The 27,076-nt window shown below is 40.3% G+C and overlaps 1 protein-coding gene across 1 annotated transcript in view; it reads left to right on the top strand.

Moving 5' to 3' along the window:
* The window catches only part of LOC135364821 (complement factor H-related protein 4-like), a 64,900-nt gene that overhangs the window by 11,737 nt on the left and 26,087 nt on the right, over positions 1 to 27,076 (top strand). The window contains 2 exon segments of the mRNA XM_064595525.1: positions 26,039 to 26,167; positions 26,170 to 26,218. Coding sequence (XP_064451595.1) covers positions 26,039 to 26,167; positions 26,170 to 26,218 — 178 coding nt within the window.

Raw genomic sequence — 27,076 nt, 5'->3', positions numbered from 1 at the left:
CCTGAGCTGAAGGCAGACGCTTAATGACTGAGCCATTCAGGTGCCCCAAAAGATTTTATTAAAAAAAAAAAAAGATTTTATTTATTTTTGAAAGAGAGCACGAGCAGCGGGGAGGGGCAAAGGGAGAGGAAGAAGCAGACACCTCGCTGAGCAGGGAGCCAGATGTGGGGCTCGGATCCCAGGACCCTGAGATCATGACCTGAGCTGAAGGCAGACACTTAGCCTACTGAGCCACCCAGGGACCCCTAAAAGACTTTAGTCATCTGAGCTAGTAAACTTAATTTATTCAGACTGTTATTTATTGACTAGCGTATTTTATATTGTTTTAAAACAGAAACTATAAGATCTCTGTGCTTATCTGTTGTATTTGTATGTATATATATTAGAGATATGGTATTTTTCTACCTCCAGATAGTATTGCCATAATTAATTTATAAAAGAGCTCTATTTCATTGGCTTAAAGAAAATTAAGTGCTTACATACATTTAGTATTCATAAAAATTCTCTAAAATAAAAAAGAAACTTAATCCAAATATATTTCAGGTTTATAGGATCTGGGAAAAATAATCCATTAGCTAATTTAAGGTTCTTTGTTTAAAATAGACATGTCTTTAGAGTTATCAGAATTAAATATAACACTTTTTTCTCCTACTGGGGTTTACTAGTTAAATAACTTCATGTTATCTCTGTTACAAAATTTGTCAACAAAACTAACTTAGAATGTAACTGATCTTGTCTAATGTCTCAAAGTTTTTGTGGGTGATCTAAACATAATTGTTGGGAGCAAATGTTTTAGATAGGTATAGTAGAATAAGAGTTTATACATAACCTTTTAGCAACAATTATATTTTATGATATATGTACTTAAAAAAATCCCCCCCAATTTTTTTGGTATCCTGAACTTTAAAGTTTTTGCCAAGTGATGACTTAAATTCATTGAGTATCTAGATCATTTCCAAATAAAATAATGAAATATTAATTACTAAACATATAGGTTTACCCACTTTTGGTTTCCCTATTACAGAGAAACTTAGGCTAAAATTTGTGTCTGTCGGTAAACACGTTTGTGCTTTATTTAAAGATTGTAGTATGAAGATGTTACCAGACAAGTTTCCATTGCCTGATGTGCAGAAAGCCAGACACTGACACGTTTTGTGACAGAAAAAGGTTTAATTGTAGGGCACCAAGTAAGGAGATGGCAGAAAAATTTCTCAAACCCACCTCCCCAAAGGGTTGGGGTTCGGTGCATTTAAGGATAAGGAAGGGGTCAGGATCTCACAAAGTATGTAGGTTGAATGGAATATGCTGATTGGATGTTGGGAAAAGGGGAGGTGCGCCTGTTGAGGAATCGTGTCTCTTCATGGAAGACCATTCATAAAATGGCGGTGTAAGCATGATAAGTTGGGGGAGATCTCCTCACAGAGATCACTTTTGTGCATTCTTGATCCCTTTTGTGCAACTGCAAGAATTCTTCCTGGTTTGCTCTAGTCTTTGCTTATTGGTGGTCAGTCAACTTCTACAAAACAAGCTCATAAATCGATTAGATTAACCTGAGTTTTCTTAGGTAAAACAATCAAACATTTGTTAACTCGGCATGTTGGTTTCAGTCCCCCCCATCATTTGATCATTCCTCAATTTTGAGGGATTGGGGTGGCAGTTGCTCTGGCTACTACCTGCTGGAAAGGGGCTTGAGGAATGAGACAACTTTGCCCTTTGTTGGAAATACTTTCCAGTACTTACCTTAACATGTACATTCTGCATGACCAAAATATTCTTTCTTTGATTGTTTTGGAGCAGCATCAGAAAGCACGTTTGATTATTACGTACCCAATTAACGAAATGCAAAGTATAGATAACCCAAATCTTAGTGAACAAGTGAGTTTCTTTTGCCCATCAGCAAATTAATTTTTATGAATCTAACTGCTTTTGCTTTTACATTTTTCCCCAGCATCTAGCATAGACTTTTTTGGTCATATGTCATGGTAAAGTTGGGAAAATTTGAAAATTTGGCCACTGGCATTAGCATGGGGTCACTATGATAATGCACCAAATAAGGTTTTGGGTGACAAATTCAACATCTAGGGAGATTTCCCGAATTAGCTAAAATCTGGGAAATCCTAACCATAGAATTATTTTTCCAGGCTTAGGGAGTTGGAATCAGCAGGGAAATGTAATAAAGAAGAAAAAGAGCCATATGTTTGTACTTAAATATGAGCACCTAAAGTAATTAAATCAAAGTAATGAGAACGATAGCATGCATATTATTCATTACTTATATTTTTGGTCCATTGGGACCTTCCTTTTAAACAGTAGTTAGAGAGAGGTCTGTCAAAGCCTCAGTGGTCCACTTGGAGAAATCAGTGTCTGGGGGATGAAACAAGCCCGGATTGGGATGATCTGGGTTGTTATGTTCTTCTATGGCATGGTTTCCATTCCCAGTGGCATTCTGACAGATGGGGCATGGTGGTTCTGATGATTCCCAAGAAACCAGCTTTATTTAAGAGTGATGGATCCATGGCTTGACACCTTTTAGCTTAACAGAAGAGCTCATCAGCAGTAGGACCTCATATGGTCCCAAGCAGTGGGGTTGGAGTTAATTTTCTATGTGCTTGTTTCTTTAGGACTTTAATAGGACCCGATTTCCAGGAGACAAGTGGTGGAGAGGAGCATCTGTAGGATATAATAACCTGCTAGAAGCAAACTCATGTATAGTAGTTTGAGTAGCTCTCAAGGACTATATACTTTATGGTGCTCAAAGTATGGGAAGGGCCTCTCATATAACATTTCATAGGGGCTCAACTGGAGCCTGCTTCTAGGGGCCGTCCTTAGAGCAGGACAGTTAGCAGATCTTATCTCAAGTTAAATTAGTTTCCTGACAAATTTTAGCTAATGTATTTTTAAGAGTATGACTCATTTTTTTCTGTCTTGCCAGTAGGCTGTAATCACCAAGAGGCGTGTAGTTTCCAATGACTATTCAAGGCACCTGACATTTTTGGGTTATTTTTGCTGTCCGAGCTCCTCTATTATCGCTTTGAATAGACATGGGTAGCCCAAAGCTGGGAAATATTTCCTTTCAGAGGAGTGTAACAACCTCAGAAGCTTTTTGAGATCAGCAGGGAAAGTTTTCTACCCAGCCAGTAGAAGTGTCTATAAACACTAATAAATACCTGAAGTTTCCAGTTGCTCTTGGCATCCTACTGAAGTCAATCTGCCAGTCTTCTCCTGGTCCAGTGCCTCTAGATCAGACCCCTTTTATTATTTAAGGTGGTCCCATCTTTGGGTTGTTTTTAGCACATATCATATATTTTAAAATTACCTTTTGAATAGTCCTGTGCATGTTTGGTCCTATGATTAATTTTTGAATCCACTGGAGAGTAGCCTCTCTCCTGAAATGGGTGCTCTGGTAAATGTGACTTTTGACGTGTTCCATAAGATGTTCAGGGATGAGGACTTTTCCCTGCTTATTATAAATCCACCCTTTGGGGGTATACTTATAATTAGCATCTTGAGAACAATTAGGACTCGAATAAAATTCCCATTCATTAGTTCTTTCTAAATCATCAGGGGAATATTTTGGGTGATATTTGGTCAAGTTTATATGTGGGATTAAAGCCATCTTTGAAGATTTAGGCAACTTTGTTCTAGCTGCCAATTTGTGGCTTGATCTGTTCGATTGTTTCCTCGGGCGGCCAAGCAAAATGATGGCTGGGACAGTGGACAATGACCACTTCTTTTGGTTCCATAATAGCTTCTAACAAATCTAGGATTTCTTCGGTGTGTTTAATCTCCTTTGCCCCCGCAGTTAATAGCCCTCTTTCTTTCCAGATGGCCCCATGAGCATGGAACACTGAAAAAGTATATTTGGAGTCAGTAAAAATAGTCACTCTTTTATTCTTACCTCGATGAAGAGCCCTTGTTACGTTTTGCTTTCTGTGCTGAGGTACATGGTGGAAGGGCGTCTGCTTCCAGTATCTCTTGGTGAGTCACTGTGGCATATCCAGCCCTACATTGTCCTTGATCCATGAAGCTGCTCTCATCAACGACCACCTTGAGGTCTGGCTGTTCTAATAGGACATCCATCAGGTCAGGGCAGCTGAAATGAACTTGGTCAATTATTTGTATACTGTCATGCATAGGTTCCTCTGTACTGGTTAGAAGCAGTGTGCCATGATCTAAATTTGAAACTGCCTTTAATGTAATATTTGGGTTGTCTAATAGGATGGCCCAATATTTGCCCAGTCTTCTTGATGTGAGCCAGGAACCCCTTTTCTGTTTTCAGAGGGGAAGCACATAGTGGGGTTTGCACACCGTGGGAGACTGTCCCAGTGTGAACTTCTCTTTTTTCTGGCAGTAGATCATAGGTGACAGGCCCAGCTCTCAAGTAGATGGGCCTTCCCTTAGTACTGTATTTCAATTGGTTTGAAAAGGAGGCAACTGGTCTCCTGGTGGGGTCCAGATTCTGGGTTAAAACCCCAAGACAAATTCCTTGTCTCTCATGAAGAAACAAATCAAATGGTTTTCTAATATCTAGAAGACCCAGAGCAGGAGCCGGGAGTAACTTTTCTTTGATCACAGTCCAATTGAGGGATTCACTGTCTCCTCCTTTGAGAGCCTCATAAAGGGGTTTGATTATTAATCCAGAGCTGGAGATCCAGATATGGCAGATGCCCAAGAATCCATGTAACTGTCTTCTAGTGGTGGGCCTGCTACCCAGACTCGTACTTCCCTCCTATCAAAGAGTAGACTCCTTTGCCCCTGTGACCAGTTCAAAACCTAACTATCTGATGGATGGTTGGGAAATTTGGGCTTTTTTTTTTTTTGAGACCTTGTAGCCTTGCTTGGCTAGGAGGTTTAGAGTTAAGATTATGTTTTGATCTGAAGTTTCTTTAGTGTTAGTGGCTATCAGAATGTTGCCTATGTCTTAGAGAAGAGCTCCTTCTTCCAACTGAAGGTCTCTCAAATTCTTGGCCAGACTTTTGCCAGAGATGGTGGGGGAGTTCTTGAAGCCCTGGGGGAAGAACAATCCAGCAGTATTGTTCCTTGACTCTGGTATTGGGGTCTTCTATCAAAAGTGAACAAATCTTGGGGATCAGGGCTCATAGGATTGCAAAAAAAGAATGCAACTTTAAGGTCTAAAACTGTGAACCAACTAAAATCTCTGGACAGAGTAGTAAGCAGGGTGTAAGGATTGGGCACCATCAGATGGATGTCTTCTACAATCTGATTAATTGCCCTTTAATCTTGGACAAAGCAATATTCTTGTGTGCCTGGCTTTCACACTGGCAAAACTGGTGTGTTATATGGAGAATAGCAAGGGCCGATGAGGTCATATTCAAGGAACAGTGCCAACAAGGGTTGAATACCTTGTGTAACATCTTCTTTAGTGGGTACTGTTTTAAGTCTGAAACCTTTGACTCGGAACAGACTTTAGTATGTGTAAGTACTGCTGTCTTTGCCCATGGCAGCCTACCATCTGCCCACGCCTCTCACAGAATCTCTTCTGGGATCTTGGCCAGAGTTTCTGTAGTCTGTTGCAACAGTACTACTTGGAGGGCGTAAGCCTGATCAGGTAAAACTTTGATAGCCATTTGGGTGCAAGAGTGACTCTAGCATTTAATCTGGGCAGTAAATCTTGCCCCAGCAGTGGAACAGGACTTTGAGGCAAATACAAAAAAACAAAACAAAACAAAAACAAAAACAAAAAAAAACCAACAACGGTGTTTCAGATGTATTTTTCCCATTTGACAGTCTAGGGGTTGGAGAAATGACTTTTTCAGGGTTTTCCCCCAAACTCCAGTCACTAACACTGTCTGTTCAGACAATTTGGAAAGCTGAGTATTGAGTACCAAATAGCTAGCCCCAGAATCAATCAAAAAAGTCCAGGAGTTCGGGGTGCCTGCGGGGCTCAGTCGGTTAAGCATCTGACTCTTGATATTGGCTCAGATTGTGATCTCAGGGTTATGAGATCAAGCCCTGTGTTGGGCTCCGTGCTGGGCGTGGAGCCTGTGTAATATTCTCTCTCTCCATCTCCCTCTCTCTCTGCCTCCACCCCCACCCCCTCTCTCTAAAAAAAAAAAAAAAAAAAAGTCCAGGAGTTTAATTCCCACTGACATGGGCACGTGGGGCTCTGTGTGGGAAATCTTGACTGGGTTAGTGAGGTCTAAAGCAGCTCCTGAGCTTCCTCACTCCTGATCCCTACAGTGATCTCTGGCATCTGGTGAATGGCTGGTTGCCGCCTTTTCCTGGGGCTTGGTTTAGGCTGGGCTGTTCTTTTCTCCGGTGTCCTTCCTGTTTGCAATAGGCACATTGGTGGGGTGCCACTGTGGGGTGTCCCCTAAGGTTTGGGGCTTGGGGCCCAGACAGCCTGCCTTAGACGGAACTCTTCCTTGTGGCAGAGAGTGAGGTGGTCCTGGGGCAGGAACAGCCACCAGCCAAAACAGCTCCTTGTTTCATCTTCTGTCCTTTTCTTTGTTGAACTTGATCTCGGCCCTTGGAAACTTTAAAGGCAATTTCAACCAGATGAGACACAGACATGCCTAGGGCTCTCTCTACTTTTTGCAATTTCTTTTGACTATCTGGGGCACTTTGACCAATAAAGGTCATATTTATCATTTTTAAATTCTGAGGGGCCTCTGGGTCTGTGTCTGTGTATTGCCTTAAAAACAACTTCCAAAAATTTTGAAAGATGTTCATTAGGTTTTTGCTTTATCTCCTGAACTTTATTTATGCTTCTTTGTTTTGGGACTCCCTCCTTAACCCTTTAAATATGCAATCTTACAAATGGTCAAGCTTGTTTCTATCTCCCACGTCTTAAGGGCTCCATCTAGAGTCGGTTGTTGGCATGGCAAAGGCTGCTTTGGCTCTCAGTGGATTATTAGGGGCTTCCTCAAGCATTTTATCAGCTTCAGCATGAACCTTTTCAGAGATCACCCTACCTTCCTCTGATATGAGGAGGATGGGAGGGCTTGAATAAAGGCCCAAGTTGGATTATGGGTCGCAAAAATAGAGGCAAAAAAGTTCTCCATTCTAGGGGTGTCTGGGTGGCTCAGTCATTAAGCGTCTGCCTTTGGCTCAGGTCACGATCTCAGAGTCCTGGGATAGAGCCCCGCTTCGCTTCGGGCTTCCCTGCTCAGCGAGGAGTCTGCTTCTCCCTCTCCTTCTGCCCCTCCCCCTTGCTCCTTCTCTCTCTCTCAAATAAATACATAAAATCTTAAAAAAATTCTCCATTCTATAGGGTCATCTCAGTAAACTGGCATCTTTTTCCAGTTAAACAAGTCCAAGGATGAAAAGGGAGAGTAGAGCCAAATCAAAGCTGGCTGATTGCCCAGCAATGTCCACACCTCCTATAAGGACTTGCTTTAAAGCAAATTACCCTACCTGAGATGGGATGACTTCCTCGTTTGTTGAATACACTGCTGGGTGTGGGAGGGAGAGACCATTCCTAGTTTTGACCCTGGGGAACATGGGGAGCTGGGCCTAAGGCCGCGGCTGGGGCTGAGGTGCAGTGAGTGTGTGCACGAATCAACAATAAATAGTCCTTTTCATTAGAATCAGGTAGAACAGGTTTCTTCACCCGCCCTTCTTGTTGAACTAAAATTTTATATTTCTTTTGCACAGCCTTATTCTGGTGCAACAACACAAAAAAACTGAAAAAGGGTATTTCATCCCATCCTGTTTACAAAACAAATCTCGTTGCAAGATTCTAATTCTGACTCAAAGATCCATCTTTAGGCCATTTTCCTCCGGAGTCTAAAGACTACTGTGGCTGAATAGTATTATAGAAAAATATCATCATCTTCTTTTTCATGGGGTCACAACTAAAAGTTGTTCAGTTTTTAAGTACACATCCCAAAGGGCTGCATGAAGGGATCAAATTAATATGACACATGCCTAGGCTTTACTTTACTTTCTTTATCTTAAGCAAGGTATTACCCTATACGACAGCAAAAGTAGATGCCTATTAGCAAGAATCCAAGAAACAAGAGAACTTCTATGAGCAGAATCCCTAAGTCTTCCCTGATTCTTGATTGACGTCTGTCCGCCAACCAAGGCTTCCTTTCGGAAGTCAACCAAGGCCCCCAAACGAAGGTCAAATTTCAAGTGAAGAGAGGAAAAACCATCACCTGCCATAGCATACAAAGTGCTCACAAAGTCTTGGGATCGAGTCCGGTGTCGGGCTCTCTGCTTAGCTGGGAGCCTCCTTCTCCCCTCTGCCTGCCACTCCCCCAGCTCATACTCTCTCTCTGTCAAACAATTAAATAAAATCTTAAAAAAATAAGATGCTTCAAGCCTGACAGGTATGTAGGTGTGTATAGACAGGCCTGGGTTCCACAGGCTCTGAGGGCCCCGGCTGCCAAAGGCCAGCAAACCAGCGGCATATGGGCACGTGCTGGTGATGCAGGTTAGGCTAAGCAGATGCCTGGAAAAGGGCAAGTAATGGGAGAGGGTGGGTCACAGGAATGGGCTCTTGGGGGTTCATGGTAGCTGCTTAATTCCAAGCCCTAATCTACATAAATACACATATTCCCCTGAAGGTAAAGCTGGAGGATTCTGGATTGCTTTGCCAGGAGGGGGCCAGGTGGGCTGGCTGGGGTATCCTCCAATCACAGACACTTCGGACCTTGATTGCTGAGAAGTTCTGGACTTCAACCCTAAGGCCCAAGACCAGCTGACATGGGGCAGAGCGCACAGTGCTTTAAAGAGGCCTATAGGATAGATCGCTACTTGTGATGCACTTTTGTAAATTGGTCCAAGTTTACTTCACAGATTAGGGTAGCCAGGGACCTGGAGCAGGGCAATGTCAGATGAGGCTGATCACAGGACCATTCTATTGGGAGTACTGGGCATCCTTCTACTTCCAAGCATTAATGGGCACAGGTGTGCATATTCCCGCTGAAGCAGAGTTGGAGAAATCCAAACTGCCTTGCTGGGGAAGGGCCTGGGGTGCTGGTCAGGTTATCTCCAATAGCAGACCTCCGGGAGAGCAGATCCCATCAGGCAGCCAGTCCAAATGGGGGCTGAGAGTTGCCATTATAAAGCTGCTGCCTCAAAGATATTGGGGGCGGGTGGTTTCTTTAACATGGAGGGTGAGCAGGTAGTTGGGAACAGCCTTAACCTCCACAGGCCTGCAGCCGAAGGCCAACTGACAAAGTGCAGACTAGACGTGCATGGGCACTGATGGTCAGGGGAGCCAGGGACCTGGGGCAGGGCAATGTCCAGGGAGGCCAGTCATGGTGGGAGGCCGTTGGGGGTGCCTGGCATCTGCCTAATTCTAAGCCCTGACTACACAAGTAAGCATATTCCCTTTCAAGGCAATGCTGAAGGAATCTGGACTGCCTCACTGGGGTTGGATTGGGCAGGCTGGCTTTGGTACCCTCCAAGAGGAGACACCTGGGAGCCTCCATTACTACAGGACCCTGGGACCCCAGCAAATGGGGAGTACACATGGGGATGGACTGATACCCATTTAATGGCTGCCTCACAATGATTTTCAGGGGTGGGCTCCCTCCACATTTGACACAATGCCAGGGGTTGGGGATGAGCCCTAGCTTCACAAGCCTGGAGGATCCCCTCTGGCTAAGGGTGGCTGACAGAGTGTGGACTGCTCATGGCAGGTGGTGCAGCTCAGGGACCTAGAACAGGGCAAATGTTGGGCAAGGCCAGGTCACAGGGGCAGGCTAGTGGGGGTACCTGAAGTCAACCTAGTTCCAAGCCCCAACCTCTGAAAAGTGCACATATATCCCCGAAGGCTGTTGTGTTTTGGAAGGCAATAATATTCATAGACTCATTTGTCTAGGCCAACGATGTATTTACATTGGTTCACCATGAGAATTTCATAAGCCATTAGCATACAATGTCTTTTAATTAGCCAATAAAGAAATGACATGCTCCAAAATAATCTTAGGTCAGTCACACTGTTGTCCAGGCCAGGGAAGCTGGAGGGAATAAACCCCAAATGTAGTTAATGTGTACTTCTATATGAGTTGGTATTTGGGAGACATGGTTCAGCCACCTGAGAACTGAAGTCTGGCTGCTAGTGCAAAGGCAAGAGTCCTGTGTTCTAGAGCACGTTGGAAGGGAACGATGGTGCCGGTGTTTATGGACAGAAGATGTTCTGAGAGGGTTGACTGGATGGCTTTCTCCACTAGACGTAGGAGTCACCATTACTGCTGCAGGCTGCAGAGACTAATTGCCCCAGGGCCTCAGAGAGCTGTCTTAGATCAGCGAAGTGTAGCCTTGCCCAGACCCAGCACTCTTAGATCATATATGTAGTCTCAGCATTGTCTATGTAGTCTAAATAGCTGCTTCTTCATATGGGTTTGTTGGTAAGCCCCCAGGAGGGCCCCTCACGAGCTGAGCTACTGAGTTCTTACGGGTGAGAACAGAGGAGATGATGATGTCCTGACACAACTTAATTCATTCATTTTTTTTTTTTTAAGATTTTTATTTATTTACTTGACAGAGACACAGCGAGAGCGGGAACACAAGCAGGGGGAGTGGGAGAGGGAGAAGCAGGCTTCCTGCTGAGCAGGGAGCCTGATGCGGGGCTCGATCCCAGAACCCTGGGATCATGATCTGAGCCAAAGGCAGACGCTTAACGACTGAGCCACCCAGGTGCCCCAAATTAGTTCATTCTTATATTAAAACAACTTTCCTTCTAAAAACAACTTTTTTTTTTTTTAATCTTTGAGTGGATTTGAAACCAATGCAAAACAATCAACTGTGTAATTTTAAATCACTCCCACACTAATTAGGTCCTTAGACCTAATGCCCAGTACAGATCTAAGTTCACAAAAATAATTTACTCCTTGATTCTACGTCACTTTCAATCTAATCATGAACATTCAATCAAATCAAACCTTCTTAAACCCCTCAGTTTAATTTCCTTGACAAATTATTTCTAAGTAGAGATCATTTTTATCAAGCTCCAAGGGGTACAAGCCTGCATAGCCCTATCAAGCATGTGTTTGACCACTGTAACATAAGGATTCAAGGTTGTCTTATTTTAGGGATGCATATTTTCATTCTCTTTTTAATTCCTGCAGTTAATTTGACTTTGCTGTCAGAAGAGTATCCATAGCTGCAATGAGCATGGGATCCAGTCGTGAGCAATAGGCAAAATGCTGCCCTGACCCAGTAGAAATACTGATAGCATAAAAGATGCATAGTGGATTCATGCCCGCAATATAAGGTAGTGTCCTGTAAACTTCTAATTCTTGTTCTTGTCGCTCAAGGAATTCTGTAATTATTATGGCTGTTGTTGCCAATATTTCTCTAAGCACAATCACCTTGTCTTATGCTAGGCTAAATATTGAGTAGGTTAAGCCTCCGAATTAGGCACATGTCAGGTACCCCTATTAATGCCCTCTTGTGACCTGGCCTTACCCTACATTTCCCTGTTCCAGGTCCCTGACTGCCTTGATCTGTGTGGCCCATGCATGCATGGTCTACACCCTTGGCTAGTAGGGCCCTCTAGGCCTATGCAGCTCAAGCCTGTCCCCAAACACCTGCCAGCCTCCAGGGTGGAGAGAGCCCACACCCTGAAAATCTTTCTGATAAAGCTGCTTTAACCTGGCAATGGCCTGCCTGATGGGGTGTTCAGCTCTCCGGTAAGGAAAGCTTCTTTGTGTCGGTTATTGTAGGATACCTCAGCCATTCCTTCTGTCTGCTTCCTCCTTCTGCTTTCCACGCAAAGCAGTCCAGATTACTCCAATCTGCCTTCAGGGGGAAATACACACATTAGTGTAGGTTAAGTCTTAGAATGAGGCAGATGCCAGGTACCTCCATTAAACCATTCCTGTGATCAGCCTTGCCCGACATTGCTCTGTTCCAGGTCCTTGATTACCTTGACCCGCGGGGTCTGCTCGTGCCCAGTCCATACCCTGCCAGCTGGCCTTGGCCTACAGGGAGCACTTCAGGCCTGTGGAACTCTCACTAGATTCAAACCATAGAAAACCCTCAGGGTGAAAGGAGCCTACCCCCACCCCAAATATCTTTCTGAAAGGGCAGCTTTAATCTGTTGAAATTCTGTATCCATTTGGAATGGCTGCCAGATGAAGCGAGGAGCTTCTTCAGTACTCAAGGCTTCCAAGTGTCATTGGAGGGGACCCCAGCCATCCCACTAGGCCCCCTATGCAAGGGAGACCTGATTCCTTCAGTTGGGAATACGCCCATGGTGTAGATTAAGCCTTGAAATTAGACAGATGCTTCGTAACCCTATGAGTCTGCTCCCATGACCCTGCCTCTCAGACACTTGCCTTGTTCCAGATCCTTGGCTCCCATGAACTTGCAGCCTGCACGTGCCCAGTAGGTACCCTGTAAGCAGGTCTTGGGCAGCCTGGCCATCCAAGCCTGGGAAACTCCTGCCAGGCCCAAACTACCTGCTCATCCCTGGTGTGGAGTGAGCCCACCTGTGGAAAATTTGCTCCGAGGTCGCAGCTGTGAGGGGGTGGCAGTCAGTCCCCACGTGCACTTGCTGCCTGATGGGGTCCTGGACTGAACAAGGCCCCAGGATTCCTAGGTGTCTGCTGTTGAAGGGATACCCTGTCCTGCCCAACTGGCCAGCTGTCCATCCCTCAAATAGGGGTTGAAAAACCTCTAGCACTTCCTTTGGGGTCGTATACCACAATGGTATGCAGGCCCACCGAATGTCCCCCAGGTTCCGGCTCCCCTTACCCTCTAGGCTGGCTCATGCCCAGTCCACCCCAGGTCAGCTGGGGGCACTCCAGGCACTTGATTGGCTCAGGGTGGAGAGCACCCTTCCCCGGGAAAGTCCTTCTAGAACGTCAGTCTTTAACTGGCCACGGTCAGCGCTCATGTACACTTAACATTGTTTGGGTTCCCGGGTACCAGTGAGGCTTCCAGGTGTCCCTTATCTGCCAGAGGCTGCCACAATCAGCTTGCTTAACCTGGCCCTCGTAAGGCAGCCCGGATGATTCCAATCGGGACTCAGTAGGAATAGGTCCCTTTGTGTAGGTTAAGCCTTGGGATCAAGCAGATGCCTGTAAGCCCAAGATCCCGCTGCCGTGACCTGGCCTCTCTGCACCCTTTCCCCGGCCAGGTCCTTGGCTACCTTGCTCTGCATTGCTGGCATGGGTGGAGTAACAGGGAACACACCAGAAAGCTGGGCAAGGGCAGACCCATCCCTTTGAGCCTGTGGAGCTCTGGCCCTGCCCCAGCCACCCACAGATCTGAAGGTGTGGATGGAGACCTCCTTCCCCAAATCGCTTTGAGAGGCCTGCTCCAAATGGGAGACAGTCAGACTCCATGTGGACCTGCAGCCTGATGGGCTCACAGGCTGAACGGGGAACCAGGACTCCCAGGTGTCTCCTAATGGACCGCTACTCTGTCCTGCATGACTAGCTGTCCCTTAAGTGGGAGTTGAAAAGTCTGGTCTCTTCCAGAAATTAGGTCACCCAGGTGTCCCTGATTTTATGGTACCCTAGCCAGACCTCTCAATACAGTCCTGTGAAGGCAATACTCTGACCTTGAGCCCTGCTTTCGGAAGACATTATGCCCACTTTGTAGGTTAGGGCTTTGAACAAGACAAATGCCTTGTGTCACCTTGATCCTGCGCCTGTGACTGGCTTTTCCTGGTCTATTCCCTGTTCCACATCCCAAGCTATTACTGATCTGCTCTGAGCACCCATGGATAGTATGCACCCCGTCAGCTTGCCAGTGGGGCGCTCTAGTCCTTTAGGCCTGGGGTGGCCCACACCCACCTGTGTAGTTGCCAACATAGCATAGGATGATTCCTAAAAGTTGACAAATCAGGCAGAAATTTATATGATATTTTTCCTAGGAGGGGAAACCATTATATGTTTCAGAATAAATTGGGCCCTAAATAAAAAGTGGCCCAAAGCATATTAGTTATAGAATATATAAATACCAAGAATTTTGCTTTAAGCTTTGTACTAGATATTAAGATCTTATGTGATTTAAAAAAAATCATTTGTTCTCTTAAACCCATGACCAGAGATGATTCAGCTGACTGGGAAGAACCTCACCTACTTTTCAGAACTGTCTTGTTAAAAATCAGTGTTTTATATTATTTTCAGAGCCAGTCTATTTCTGGTTCTACATCAAGTTGAATATATACATATCAAATATTGAATGCAAGGAGGTATTGTGAAACCACTGATGGGAATTATTTAGGGGTTTTTGCAAAGCTCTTTGAACTTTGTTATTTACTGGATGGCAACAATTAACTAGTTTCATTGTAATGCACTTAAATTCAGGGTCACACCTGATAACTGCCAATGAAGCAGATTTGCAACCCCAAACAACACAACTGGAAGATTGTATTAACATGCCATTGGGAATATCTGACATGTGGTTACTAATCAATGTCATTCTCATCTTGTGGGTTTCTTGTTCTCAAGGATAAGGTAAGTTGAAACAGATCTGAACACTCAGCTGATCCCCGTTTATGTATCTACTTTCATATGTGTATACTTGTGATTGAGTTGATGGGTAGAAATAGTCTGTGTTGTCAGTACTAAAGAATACCTTTATGTAAAAATTATTACATATTCACCAAAGTATAAAATAAAAAATATGTTTTCTGTTTTCTGAGTTCTATAGTGTGAAAGGCCACTTAAGGATTATGGAGATATGTAAGTATGTTCATGAAAACTTAACTAGAAAATATGTCACAAAAAAGCTAGCTTGTAACTCCAAAATGTTTCCAGGATTCTTATATATAATGCAAGGAAACTTTGGGGAGCAAGGAATATCCTCATAATCTCATACATGATGATGGTTTTATGGATTTACATGCCAAACCTCTTAAATCATACATTTTTAAATACGTATAGTAATTTTAAATATTACTATATTTCAATTACACCTCAATACAGCTGCTAAACATTATTAATGTTACCATCGATTTAATATTTTAACAAAATTAGCTATGGGTAATAAGCATATCTCTTTTAATAAAAAGTAGAATATATTCTTTTTTTTTTAAAAAAGTAGAATATATTCTTAATTCCTAGTGTAATGCCAACAGATTTTAATTCATTTTCTGAGATCACTTGGCAGATGTTGAAAATAAAAGAAAATTTAAAATCATTTCTAGAATTAAAATTATAAATTCTTCATTATGGTTTTTTAAAAATCTGTCATTTTATTTTATTTCTAGTCCTCTATTTCCAAGTTACTGTAAATGAAACCTCTAATGAGCTTTATCATGCCTCATTAAATACCAGGGATGAGTGGAATATGCATCACTGTGTATTATTCCTTTCAAAATTGTTGCATGCTGGGTTTGTAGGTTATTTAAGTCTATATTTGGGAAATTTCCTTTATTATCAACAACAACGCACAGCAACACAACAAAGCTTCCTGTCCATTGTAAGAGTTTCAATGAAAAGTACCCCCGTTCACCAATAGGGAGGGTTCTAGAGTCAGTGTACTTGCTAAGGAGCTGGGTGGATGTGTCATTTGATTGTCTTTTTCTCTTAATTCCTAACTGTATGTTAAGTAGTCTAGTCTCCTAGACTGTATTACAATTGGCATTAAAAGGATATTTCTAGACAAGAGAAATAGCAGAGGAGAGGGACTATGCAGATGTGCAAGGGAAATGTGAAACTTGGACAAACCTTTACCTGATATTTCAGTTGAAAATGAATCTTTGTCTAGGAACTAGTGAACTCTCTAAAAGTGGCCTTTGAGCTAAATGCCCTGCACATTTATGCTGCACCTATGTTTAGATGCCCAGGGAGAAAACAACCCACATAGTAGAACTCTTCTGTGTATTCAGTAGCTTGGTTTTATTGTGCAATATATTGTCCTTGGTGTCGCAGTCAAGAGCCTGGAAAGGGAAGGAAAAGCAAACACTGCCTCGCACAGCCCTTCACAGAAAAACTTTTAATGAGGAGTAAATCTATGTGAGGCAAGAGTTTTCACCTTTCCTTTTATATTTGGTGTCTGGAGATTTCACTTTCTTCTGAGAACAACTATATGTTTAAAGTAATGTGAGTACTATTTTGTCCTGGTTGGTAGGTGTTTCACAATTGCAGATTTCTTAGGACACCTAGTCCTCCATCTGATAGCAATAGAAAACCATATCTTTTTTTTTTAATTAAAACTCAGAGTTTTAAATTAAAAGTACACAGAGATTAGGCATTCGTGGTTCATGACCATTTTCATCATGTTTGTGTCATTTGTTTGGCTGATTCCCAATCTTTAAAAATATGAAGTTAATAACTATTAATAATGTGTAAACTCCCTTAAACAAACTAGCCAAAATGAAAGCTAGAACCCCTACAAAAAAAAAAAACCCTACAGCTGATTATTATGGTGACTCATGAATCACCTTATTCCCCCAGCACTTGGAGTAACCACCACCCAGGATCACGTGGTCATTATTTCTTTGCTTTCTCTCTACACACTGTGCTTGCTTCTGCATATATTCCTAGAAGGTGTTTTTATTTTAATTGTTTTATCAAGGTGGGATCATCTTGTATGTACATTTTGGGGCATCAGTTTTTACAAGTAATATTTATTATATTCTGAAGTATCACCTACGCTTCATTTTATTTATTTATTTTTTTAAGTAGGCTCCACATCCACTGTGGAGCCCAAAACAGGGCTTGAACTCACAACCCTGAGATCAAGACCTGAGCTGAGATCAAGAGTCAGATGCTTAACCAGCTAAACTACCCAGGCATACCTCCACTGTAATATAGTACTACAGGAGTTGTTTATATATCATACACAAAGCAATAAACTTACAACACCAAAAAAATGTTAGTTGTTGATATAAAAGGTATTTCTCAGAAGAAAACTTACATAATGTTTTTGTCTGTTACATTTCAGTAAAGCTCAAAAAATAAATCTTAACATTAAATTATTTAAAAATAGCACAAAGGAAGCCAAAGATCATCAATAAAGTTCATTCCAAATTTTAAGCTAATATATAGTATTGTTTTGTGAAGTTTCAAATCACCAAAGGTAAAAAGAACGTTCTTGGAGCTCAAATAAATAATAACCATGTTATTGGGGCACCTGGGTGGCTTAGTTGGTTAAGTGTCTGCCTTTGGCTCAGGTCATGATCCCATGGTCCTCGGATCTAGCCCTGCACTGGGCTCCCTGCTCAGTGGAGAGCCTGCTTCTCCCTCTCCCTCTGTTGCTCCCCTTGCTTATGCTCTCTCTCTGTGTCAAATAAGTAAATAAAGTCTCAAAAAACAAAATAACCATGTTATCTACAAGAAACAGAGCTCACAAAAACTAAAAACCTCCCTGAAGTATACAATAGACATTAGTAGGCATTCAAAAAGACCTGAATACATTTATATTTTATACTATTCAGGAATAGGAAGGCACAACATTATAAAGCTATGAATTTTTTTTATAAACTATGAAATTTAAAGGTAATTCCAAGTAAAAATAAACAAGGTTATTAAAAGGAACTTGATAAGCTGATTTAAAAGGTATATGGAAGATTAAAAGACTTATACCACCCCCCTCCATAAGAGACAAAAAAGATTCAGATGAAAGGCCATGAGTAGGTTTCTATGTTTATTATAAATAATAGCCTACATTCTATCCTGTGACCTCTCCTGTAGAATGTGCATGTGAGCTAAGAAGAATGTGTATTCTGCTCCTGTTGGATAAAATGCTCCGTGTTTGTTGCCACCCAGGCGCCCGGACCTCATTCTTATTATATGATGACCTGTTTTGTTTCTTGTAGTGTTTTTGACTTAAAGTCTGTATTATCTGATATAAGTATAGATACCCTTGCTTATTTTTGAGCCTGGGTGGCTCAGATGGTTGAGCGTCTGCCTTCGGCTCGGGTCATGGTCCCAGGGTCCTGGGATTGAGCCCCGCATCAGGCTCCTGGCTCAGCCGGGAGTCTGCTTCTCCCTCTCCCTCTGCCTCTCCCACTGCTCATGCTCTCTCTCTCTGTATCTCTGTGTCTCAAATGAATAAATAAAAAATCTTAAAAAAAAAAAAAGAATGAGGTCAACTCATCAAGAAGACATACAATAGCAAATAGATATGAACCCAACATTGTAGCACCTAAATATTTTTTTTTTCCATCCCTACACCTTGATTCTGTGTGTATTTTTAAAGTAGAAGTGGGTCTCCTGTAGGCAGTATATAGTTATGGTTTTGTTGGTTTTTTTTTTTTTATCCATTCAGCCACTCCATACCTTTTGATTAGAAAGTTAATTCATTTATAAAGTAATTTTTTATAGGTAAGGACTAATTAATTGTTTTGGGTTGTTTTGCAGTTCCTTTAATCCTTTCTTCCTCTCTTATGGTCTTCCTTTGTGAATTGATGATTTTTCATCTTGGTATCCTTTGAATCCCTTCTCTTTATCTTTTGTATATCTACTATAGGTTTTTGCTTTGTGCTTACCATAAGGCCTGCTTCAGACATCTTATAGACATAACACTCCTTTATGCTAATGACAATTCAGCTTCTATTGTGTATAAAAATTCTACTCTTCATTTTCCCCCCGTATTATATGTTTTTCATGTCAGTTTACTTCTTTTTATTTTCTGTATCCATTAAATTATTGTATTTATACCTATTTTTATTTTTGTCTTTCAGCCTTTATATTAGAATTAAGTGGTTAACATACCACCATATTACAGTTTCAGAGTATTTTGAATCTGACTATACTTACCTTACAGTGTGTTATTTTTATGTTTTCATGTTCCTGTGAAAGATATTTTGTTTTAACTTGAGAAACTCCTTTCATCATTTCTTGTAAGGCTTAAATCAGTGGCAATAGATCCAACCTCCAGCCCCTTCCCCTACCTGGAGGTCAGGGGTGGTGGTGTGGGACTGCAAGTTCCAACTCTAAAGATAGAGCTAGTTCCTCTGGCAACCAGACCCTATCCTTGGTGTGTTCTAGAAGTCACCTCATTAACATAACTAAAGATAACTTTGTCACATCAACACTTAGGAAATTCCAAGCATTTTAAGAGCTCTGTGACAGATGTAGGGACAAAGACTAAATATATAATATTACAGATCACAGTATCACCACTGTTAACATTTTTGCAAGTAAATTGGGATTGTAGCATATTGGCAGCATAGTATCTCAACAGCTCTGTTTTGTTTGCTTAAAAAAATTCCCTTCTTTTTGTGTTTGCAAGAATTTTGTTTATTGTATTTTCTTTTTTGACCAAGAATTTATGTTAAAATATATTGGATTATCACTATATCTGCATCTGTTAAGATGTTTAATCACTAATAACATTCTCTCTCCAGGCTTACAAGTTTGTATGCTGCTCGTTTAGAAGGTAGGTCATAAGATACAATGCTTTCACCAGGACCAAATCAATATTTCCCTTTACTGGAAGTTGATGGTAATTCTGTTGTTATCTTGGGCCTCTCATGTCATTGAACTAACAGGCATAGGAGTGGGTTGTGTACACAGGCTGGGATATTGAACTGAATTGCCAAAGGGTTATTGTTTACTACTACCTGATGAGAGCAGGGAAATTATATTTGAATGCAGAAAATTCCCTGAGGCTTCTCTGTGTATCAATAAAGGTTAATAGAAGTTATCAGCAAACTACTAAATATAAGGTTGCTGTGGATTCTGACAATTTGGAAATGAAGTGTGGTTAACCCCATCAGGTAGAGGACCTGGACTAGTTTAGATGCTGGCTGAAGAGGAAGGAAACATATAATGGTGTGTAGAAGAAAAATTATAATATCAACCACAGTCTAATGATCAATAACTTACAAGAAGACTATGCAGTATACTTTCTGGTTTGATTTTTATAGATATATTTGCATATTTTTTTAACTGTTTTCTCTTCCTTGACCTTATGGTTTTGTGAAAGGGAATGAATTAGCTTTTAAGATACAGACTACCTCTGTGGGATTGCGACTAAATAAGTAAGGTAATAACATCACCAAATATCAAAAGGATGACTCTTGGAAGTTCCGACTCCCATTTACAGGAAGAAAACAAAGTCATCTTCATTATAGAAAGGCAAATTTGATCTTGTTATGTGGAACTATCATTACTGTTATTGTGATGGACAGTGGTGGATTACATTGATTATTTCACTGATGTCATCAAGCACCCCACCCAAACATCTATACAGTGCTATGTACTCTTAAGATTTAGAGCATATAAACCACATTTCCCATTGTTCTTTGCTGGTTTTCATTGAGTTTTGCCTATAGAAGCAGTAGTAGGAAATCAGAGACATGGAAGATCATTCTGGCTTTACCAGTGTGGCAGTTCCCAACAGTAGTTAGGAACAGATGTATTCAAGTGGAGGTTGGGTGATCCAGAGGGAATACTACTTTTGGAAGTCCTGCTAGTTTGTTCCTGTTCTTCTCTAGACCCAGAACTAACTGCAAAACTCCTTCCAACAACAGAGCAACAGGTTCAAGCTTTAGGTACCATCTTGAAAGCAATAGAATTTTTTGCTTTTTGATATTATACTTATTGCTCTTTATGTTTTTCAGCTATTCCACCCTCCCATTTGGTCTTGCAGACTTTTCTACACCTTTGCAACTAATTACCTATATTTAATTCTCACTGGTAGAAATAACTAGATTGGTCTGTTCCCTGACTGAATGTGACTAACACAATAAGTGATAACAGAAAAGACATATTCATTGTATGAAAAGTTTAAGATGTGGGGAAAGCCAAATGGAAGTAAGGTTTCCACATTTTACTTGCAGTGGTAACATGTCAATACCAGGAGGGAGTGATAAGCTGTAAATGTCTATATTAATACTTAGACTACTGCTACTAAAACTATACAAAGAAGCATAGTCAACAATGTAGACATCAAAATTGTTTTAAAATGTTGAAGAAACCCACAGGGAAGGCAAGAAAAGGAAACAGGAATGAGAAACAGAGGAAACACACACACAACAAATAACAAAATGACTGCCATAGGCTTTAACATAACAATAATTACTTTAAATGTAAATGGTATAAATACTTTAATTAAAAGACTGACAGGGGCACCTCGGTGGCTCAGTCAGTTGAGCCACTGACTTTTGGTTTTGGCTTAGGTCATGATCTCAGGGTCCTGGGATTGGGACCTGTGTCGGGGCTCTGTGCTCAGGTGGGGAATCTGTGGATTGTCTGTCTCTCTCTCTCTTCCTCTGCCCCTCCCTCTGCTCATGTACTCTCTCTATCTCTAAAGTAAATAAATAAATCTTAAAAAAAAAAAGACTGACAGTGGCAGGGTGGACATATAAACAAGACCCAATGTATAAGAATTTCACTTCAAACTTAAAAATATAGTTTGGCTCTAAATAAAGGATTAGGAAAAAACCCCTTGATTTCTTTGATATAATTCATTCAATGTGCTGGTTGCTGTTCTCTCAGCTGCTCACTACTCCCCAACTGCACAGCTTATGGATCAGTACTCTGGATGCAGCAAGAGAGAAATGGACCTCGTTGGCAGCATCTCACACAGCTGGGAAGCCCTGTGCTCATTTACACACCATCACATTCACCTGTTGGAGAAATCATGTGCTGAGAAGCCCTCTTGGCACTGGGCTATACCACCTTGTGGGAGAGATATCAATGGTAAAGCTAAATTGACCGTCTTCAAAGCAACCAATCTGGGATCTTTTGCTGCAACGATATGCTGGAGCTTCCCTGCTGGACTCCTGAACTTCTACAAAGGCTCTCTTATCCATGGGTAATTATTTAAATTAATGTTCTCCAGGGGCTCCTAGACCGACTGAGAGGGGCTGGTGCTGGTTCATGGGCTGCTTCAGGGTCTATTTTTGTTTTTATTTTGTAGTATTTTCTGTTCTTTCTGTCTGGAGTTTCTTGTTATTTGGTTTGATTTTCTTTGGAACATAGCATTTTTCTCATAATTCCATATATTTTCACATTTTATTTTTTATTTAGATGGAATGTTTTAGCTTTTTTCTTCTAGTAACTTAATCACTTACAAATTTCTTGACAACTATATGTTTAGTTTCCAAATGCCCATTTAAAATATCATCTTCATGCAGGTATGAATTATATACAATAAAATTCACACATATTAGTGTGTAGGCCAATGATTTGACAAATGTGTACCTCTGTGTAACCACAAACCCAGTCAAACTAGAAACAGTTCTCATCTTCTGAACCAGTTCTATTCTTTTGCCATTCAGTCTCCCGCAGCAACACCACACCAGGTAACCAATATTCTTTTTGTTAGTATAGATTAACGTTTCCCTCCCACAGTTGCATATCAATGGCTTTATAGAAACAGATTCTCAAATCTGGTTGTTTTATTTTTCCATAATGTCTGTGATGTTTCTTGCATCAGTAGCTCATTCCTTTCCATCATGAGCTTGTGTAGCATTATATAGATATAAAATTTGTTTATCCATATTGATGGACTTTTGGAATGTTTCCAGGTTTTGGCAATTTTTTTTTCCAGGTTTGGCAATTATGATTGAGCTGTTTGTGAACATTTGAATTCAAGTCTTTGAATGACCATATATTTACCTAAGTGGTAAATACCTAAAGGAAAATGGATAAATACCTAAAAGGAAAATTGCTGGGTTATGAGCATGATTAAATCTGTAAGAAGTTGCCATGCTGAATATCAAGTTAACTAGCGTTTTACATTCCCATCAGCAATGTATGAGAATTCCAATTGATTCTTATCTTTATTAACAAACAAGATGGTCAGGTTTTAAATTTTAACCACTATGATGTATATGTTGTGGTATATCATTTTGCTTTAATTTTATTTTGCTGGTTGACTAATGATGGTGAACACATTTTCATCTGCTTATTGGTCATTGTTATTTCTCCTTTTGTGAAACTTAATTTTTTCCCAACTCTAGGTAGTTTGTCTTATAATTCAGTTGTAATAGACACTTTGATATTTGGGAAACAATTCCTTTATCAAGTATGTGATTTGCAAATATTTTCTCACATTTTGTGTCATATCTTTTGAGTTTCTAACAGTTTATTTCCAGGAACATATGCCTTAATTTGATGAAATCCAAATTGACCATTTGTTTAATTATTTATTTTGTGCTCTACATAGGATATTTTTTTCCATCTTCAAAGTTGCAAAGATTTGTCATACTTATTTTTTCTGGAAAGTTTACACATGTACTTTTACATTCATCTCTGTGATTGATTCCAGGTATTTTGGTGTATGGAATAGGGTTCAACTCTTTTTCTCATATGGATTTTCAGTTGTTTAGCACAATTTGTTGGAAATGGTATCCTTTTACTCACTGGATAACTTGTCATATTTGTCAGAAATCCACTGATTATAGGTGTGATGTGTTTTTGTCTATTTCTGGACTTTTTATTCTTTCCCACTAATTTATATATTTATCCTTATGTCATTATGCCCTGCCTTGATTACTATAATGTGAGTCCTCCAATTTGTTCTTAATTGTGGAAGGTAGAATAATGGCCTCCCCAAAGATGTCCATGTCTAATCCCTAGTACCTGTGATTATGGTATTTTACATGGAGAAAAGAACTCTTCAGATATTAATATTAAAGGCCTTGAAATCGAGAGGTTATTCTTGATTTTCTAAAGGGGCTCAGGGTAATACCACATGGAACGGGGGGTGGAATGGAGAGAGACAGAGAGAGAGAGACATGTAGACCGACAGACAGAGGGATATGCATGAGGTTGAAGAAGGATCAGAGAGAGACAGGTGCTGGCTTTGAAGATGGAGAAAGACACCATGAACCAAGAAAGGCAAGAAGCCTCTAGAAGCCAGAAAAGACAAGGAAACAGATTCATCCTTGGAGCCTCAAGAAAGGAACACAGCTCTGTAACAACTTGATTTAGTCCAGTGATATATTTGTCAGATTTTGAACTGACAAAATTTTAAGAAGTAAATTAGTATTGTTTCAGCCTGTAAGTATGTGGATTTCTTTTTGTAGCTGCAGTAGAAAATTCATACATTAATTTTTAATATTTTTTGGTTTTTCTATGTGTTTTCCATTTTCTTTGAGTTTTAGTATTATCTTGTTAATTTCTACAGAAAGCCTACTAGGATTTTCACTGGAACTCAGTGAATCTGTATATCGCTTTAGGGATAGTTGATTGTAAAAATATTTTTTCCTGGGCGCCTGGGTGGCTCAGTTGGTTGAGCGACTGCCTTCGGCTCAGGTCATGATCCTGGAGTCCCGGGATCGAGTCCCACATTGGGCTCCCTGCTCAGCAGGGAGTCTGCTTCTCCCTCTGACCCTCCTCCCTCTCATGCTCTCTGTCTCTCATTCTCTCTCTTGCAAATAAATAAAATCTTAAAAAAAAATTTTTTTTTCCTCCAATTTAAGAACTTGTTTTAGCTCTCCATTTATTTAGGTCTCTAATTTTTCTCAGGAAGGTTATATAATTTTCAGACTATGGGTTATGTACACGTTTTGTTAAATCTTTCCTTTTGTGGCACAGGCTTTTTCTTTTAATGCTATTACAAATGATATTTCAAGTTTTGATTTTCTACTTCCCATTACTATTGTATAGAAATACAATTTCATTTAATGTATTGTCCTTTTATCATGGATCTTGCTTAATTTACTATTAGTTTGGTAATATTTTTATAGGTTCTATAGGTTGTTACATCAATTATAGATTATCTGATGATTAAGATTAACAGGACTCCACAGCATAGATTTACATCAGGCTTTGTAAAAGTTAAGGACACAGCCCAACAGGAAAAAGAAACAAAGCAATCATAGGGAAGCTTGAACCCTTTCAGGAACAACCAGCCAGTATCATGTCTCAGGATGTTCTTCATCTATGGGTTCCAAATCACCAAGATATATGCAAGGTATCTCAATTTCAGGCAGGCTAATGCACAAATTTACAAAGAGGTCTCATATATCATTATGTTTACATACTTAAAACTAGTCTGTGTAACCAGTTAAACCAGGTATAAACCACAAATCTATATATTCCTCCAAAATGTAAACAAGCTTGTACAGGGTGTTTCCAAGGGAGTTTTATACTTAAGCAGCAAATTATAAATCACTAGGTACCACATCCCATGCTTATCTTGGCCAGGGGTTAGCACTAGAATTTTAGGTACACCTGGAGATAACCATACAGCAGTTTTATTCCACCTGTAAAATAATCCTATCCTTACACAGTTCATCTTCCTGATCCTTGGTCAAGCTTTCTTAAGTACAAATTGCTCATGAGTATTCTTTTTTCCATGCATTTTAGATAACATTTATAGAACAGAAAAAACAAAAAGACAAGCACCAGTGGCACATAGGTTTCAAGAAACATTTGAGGTTTTTTTTTTTTTTTTTTTTAAAGATTTTATTTATTTATTTGACAGAGAGACACAGTGAGAGAGGGAACACAAGCAGGGGGAGTGGGAGAGGGAGAAGCAGGCTTCCTGCTGAGCAGGGAGCCTGATGCGGGGCTCGATCCCAGGACCCTGGGATCATGACCTGAGCCGAAGGCAGACGCTTAACGACTGAGCCACCCAGGTGCCCCAAACATTTGAGTTTTAACAAATATTCCAGGATAAACACATTTCTGATTTTGACCATTCTCCTACCTCCTTCCAGAACTCAAATTTGAACTTTGTGAAAGGCATTGGTAGACTGATTTGAATTAATTGTAATTAATTTTCCATTTCAAGATTTCTTATCATAGAAGAAAAAATGTCTTACATAATAAGCACATCAATCTTTTTATTTAATTACCCATTTTACTCTGGTATATATATTGTAACTGCTAAGAAGTCTGGGATCTTAATTCACAAAATGCTATTCCGGTTTCCTAGAAAAAAGTACTATAAACTGTAATGGCCTTTTTTATTACTAGCAGGCTATGAATGTGTAAGTATAATTGAATTGAGAAAAATGTTCCTGAAATAAATTTTCAGAGTGTTTTAGTGATGAGAAGTAGAAACATTGTCTTCACTTTTGGTAACTATTTGAAGACAACAATTTATCATGGGTCTTTTTAGATTAATTTTACGTAGTGATTAATTCATTAGCACATACTAATTGATCAAGATGTTTGTTCTAGGGATGGGATTTACTAAGTTAGGTTGTTCATGAACTACCATTATAAATAAAATCTTCAATTCTGTTATGAACTAGAATCTTGTGATATGCCAGTATTTGTGAATGCCAGGCTCAAGAGCGGTGGCACAAGGTTTCAGCTCAATGACCAACTGGACTTTGAATGCTATGATGGATATGAAAACAGACTTGGACACACCACAGGCTCCACATCTGTGGTCACACTGGTTGGTCTGATACACCCACATGTTATGGTAAGTTACCCTTTTCTCAGGTATTCTTTTTTTTTTTTTAGGATAAAAAAATCTGTAATTGTTGAATGACTGTGTTGTGCACCTGAAACTAATATACCATTGTCAACTATACTTCAATTAAAAAACAGAACAAAACACTTTTTGTCTTTAATTAGCAGTTATCAGTTAACTGGAAATAAGGATTGTAAAAGGAAAACGGAGTTAAAAAATGCTATGTGCTCCTTTTAAAAATTTTTGAATTATCTGGAGGTATTCTTAAGGCACAATAATTAAAATCAAGGTGAATCCTTCTGATTCAATGTCAGCTGGGAAGAGAAGGTGTTCTAAAACTCAAAGAGAATATTTTATCTTTAACGCAGTATGTGAACGTAATGTTTCCGATGGGTCATATACATCACAGATTTGTGATTAAAGTATAGATATTTTGTTTTACTAAATGAAAGCTTTTAAGTTATTTTAAACTTAGCTCTCCTTAGTAACATTGTAGTTTCTTACAACGTCCTCAGCTATTTTGCTCTTGAGTTTCTGCTTGACCCTTCCCACCTTGAGAGTTAATTTCTATAGGTCTCCAGAGGAGCTCTTTATTTTCTGACTTTGACAAGTTCTGTGGACTGTTGCATGAATCTCTTTTGTGTTTGCCACAATTCCAGATTTAGAAAGAGAGCTTGGATCTGTGGGAAAATGAGTGGATGTAGAGTGTGCAAAGCTTTGACAACAAAACAGTATTTGGGAGATATCTTGGTAAGTGGATTCCAGTCTTTATGTGGGAGAATTTTATGAGCTGAGGCTGGATAAGAGGCTAAGGAAAGACTATTTAGGTTATATTAGGGCATCTCAGCATTTAGATTAATTTTATCATTGA

Source organism: Mirounga angustirostris, unplaced genomic scaffold, assembly GCF_029215605.1.
Source record: "Mirounga angustirostris isolate CCGP_5_RB_7025 unplaced genomic scaffold, mMirAng1.0.hap1 SCAF_6, whole genome shotgun sequence".
NCBI lineage: Eukaryota > Metazoa > Chordata > Mammalia > Carnivora > Phocidae > Mirounga > Mirounga angustirostris.
This window is presented reverse-complemented; position numbering and strand designations above follow the sequence as displayed.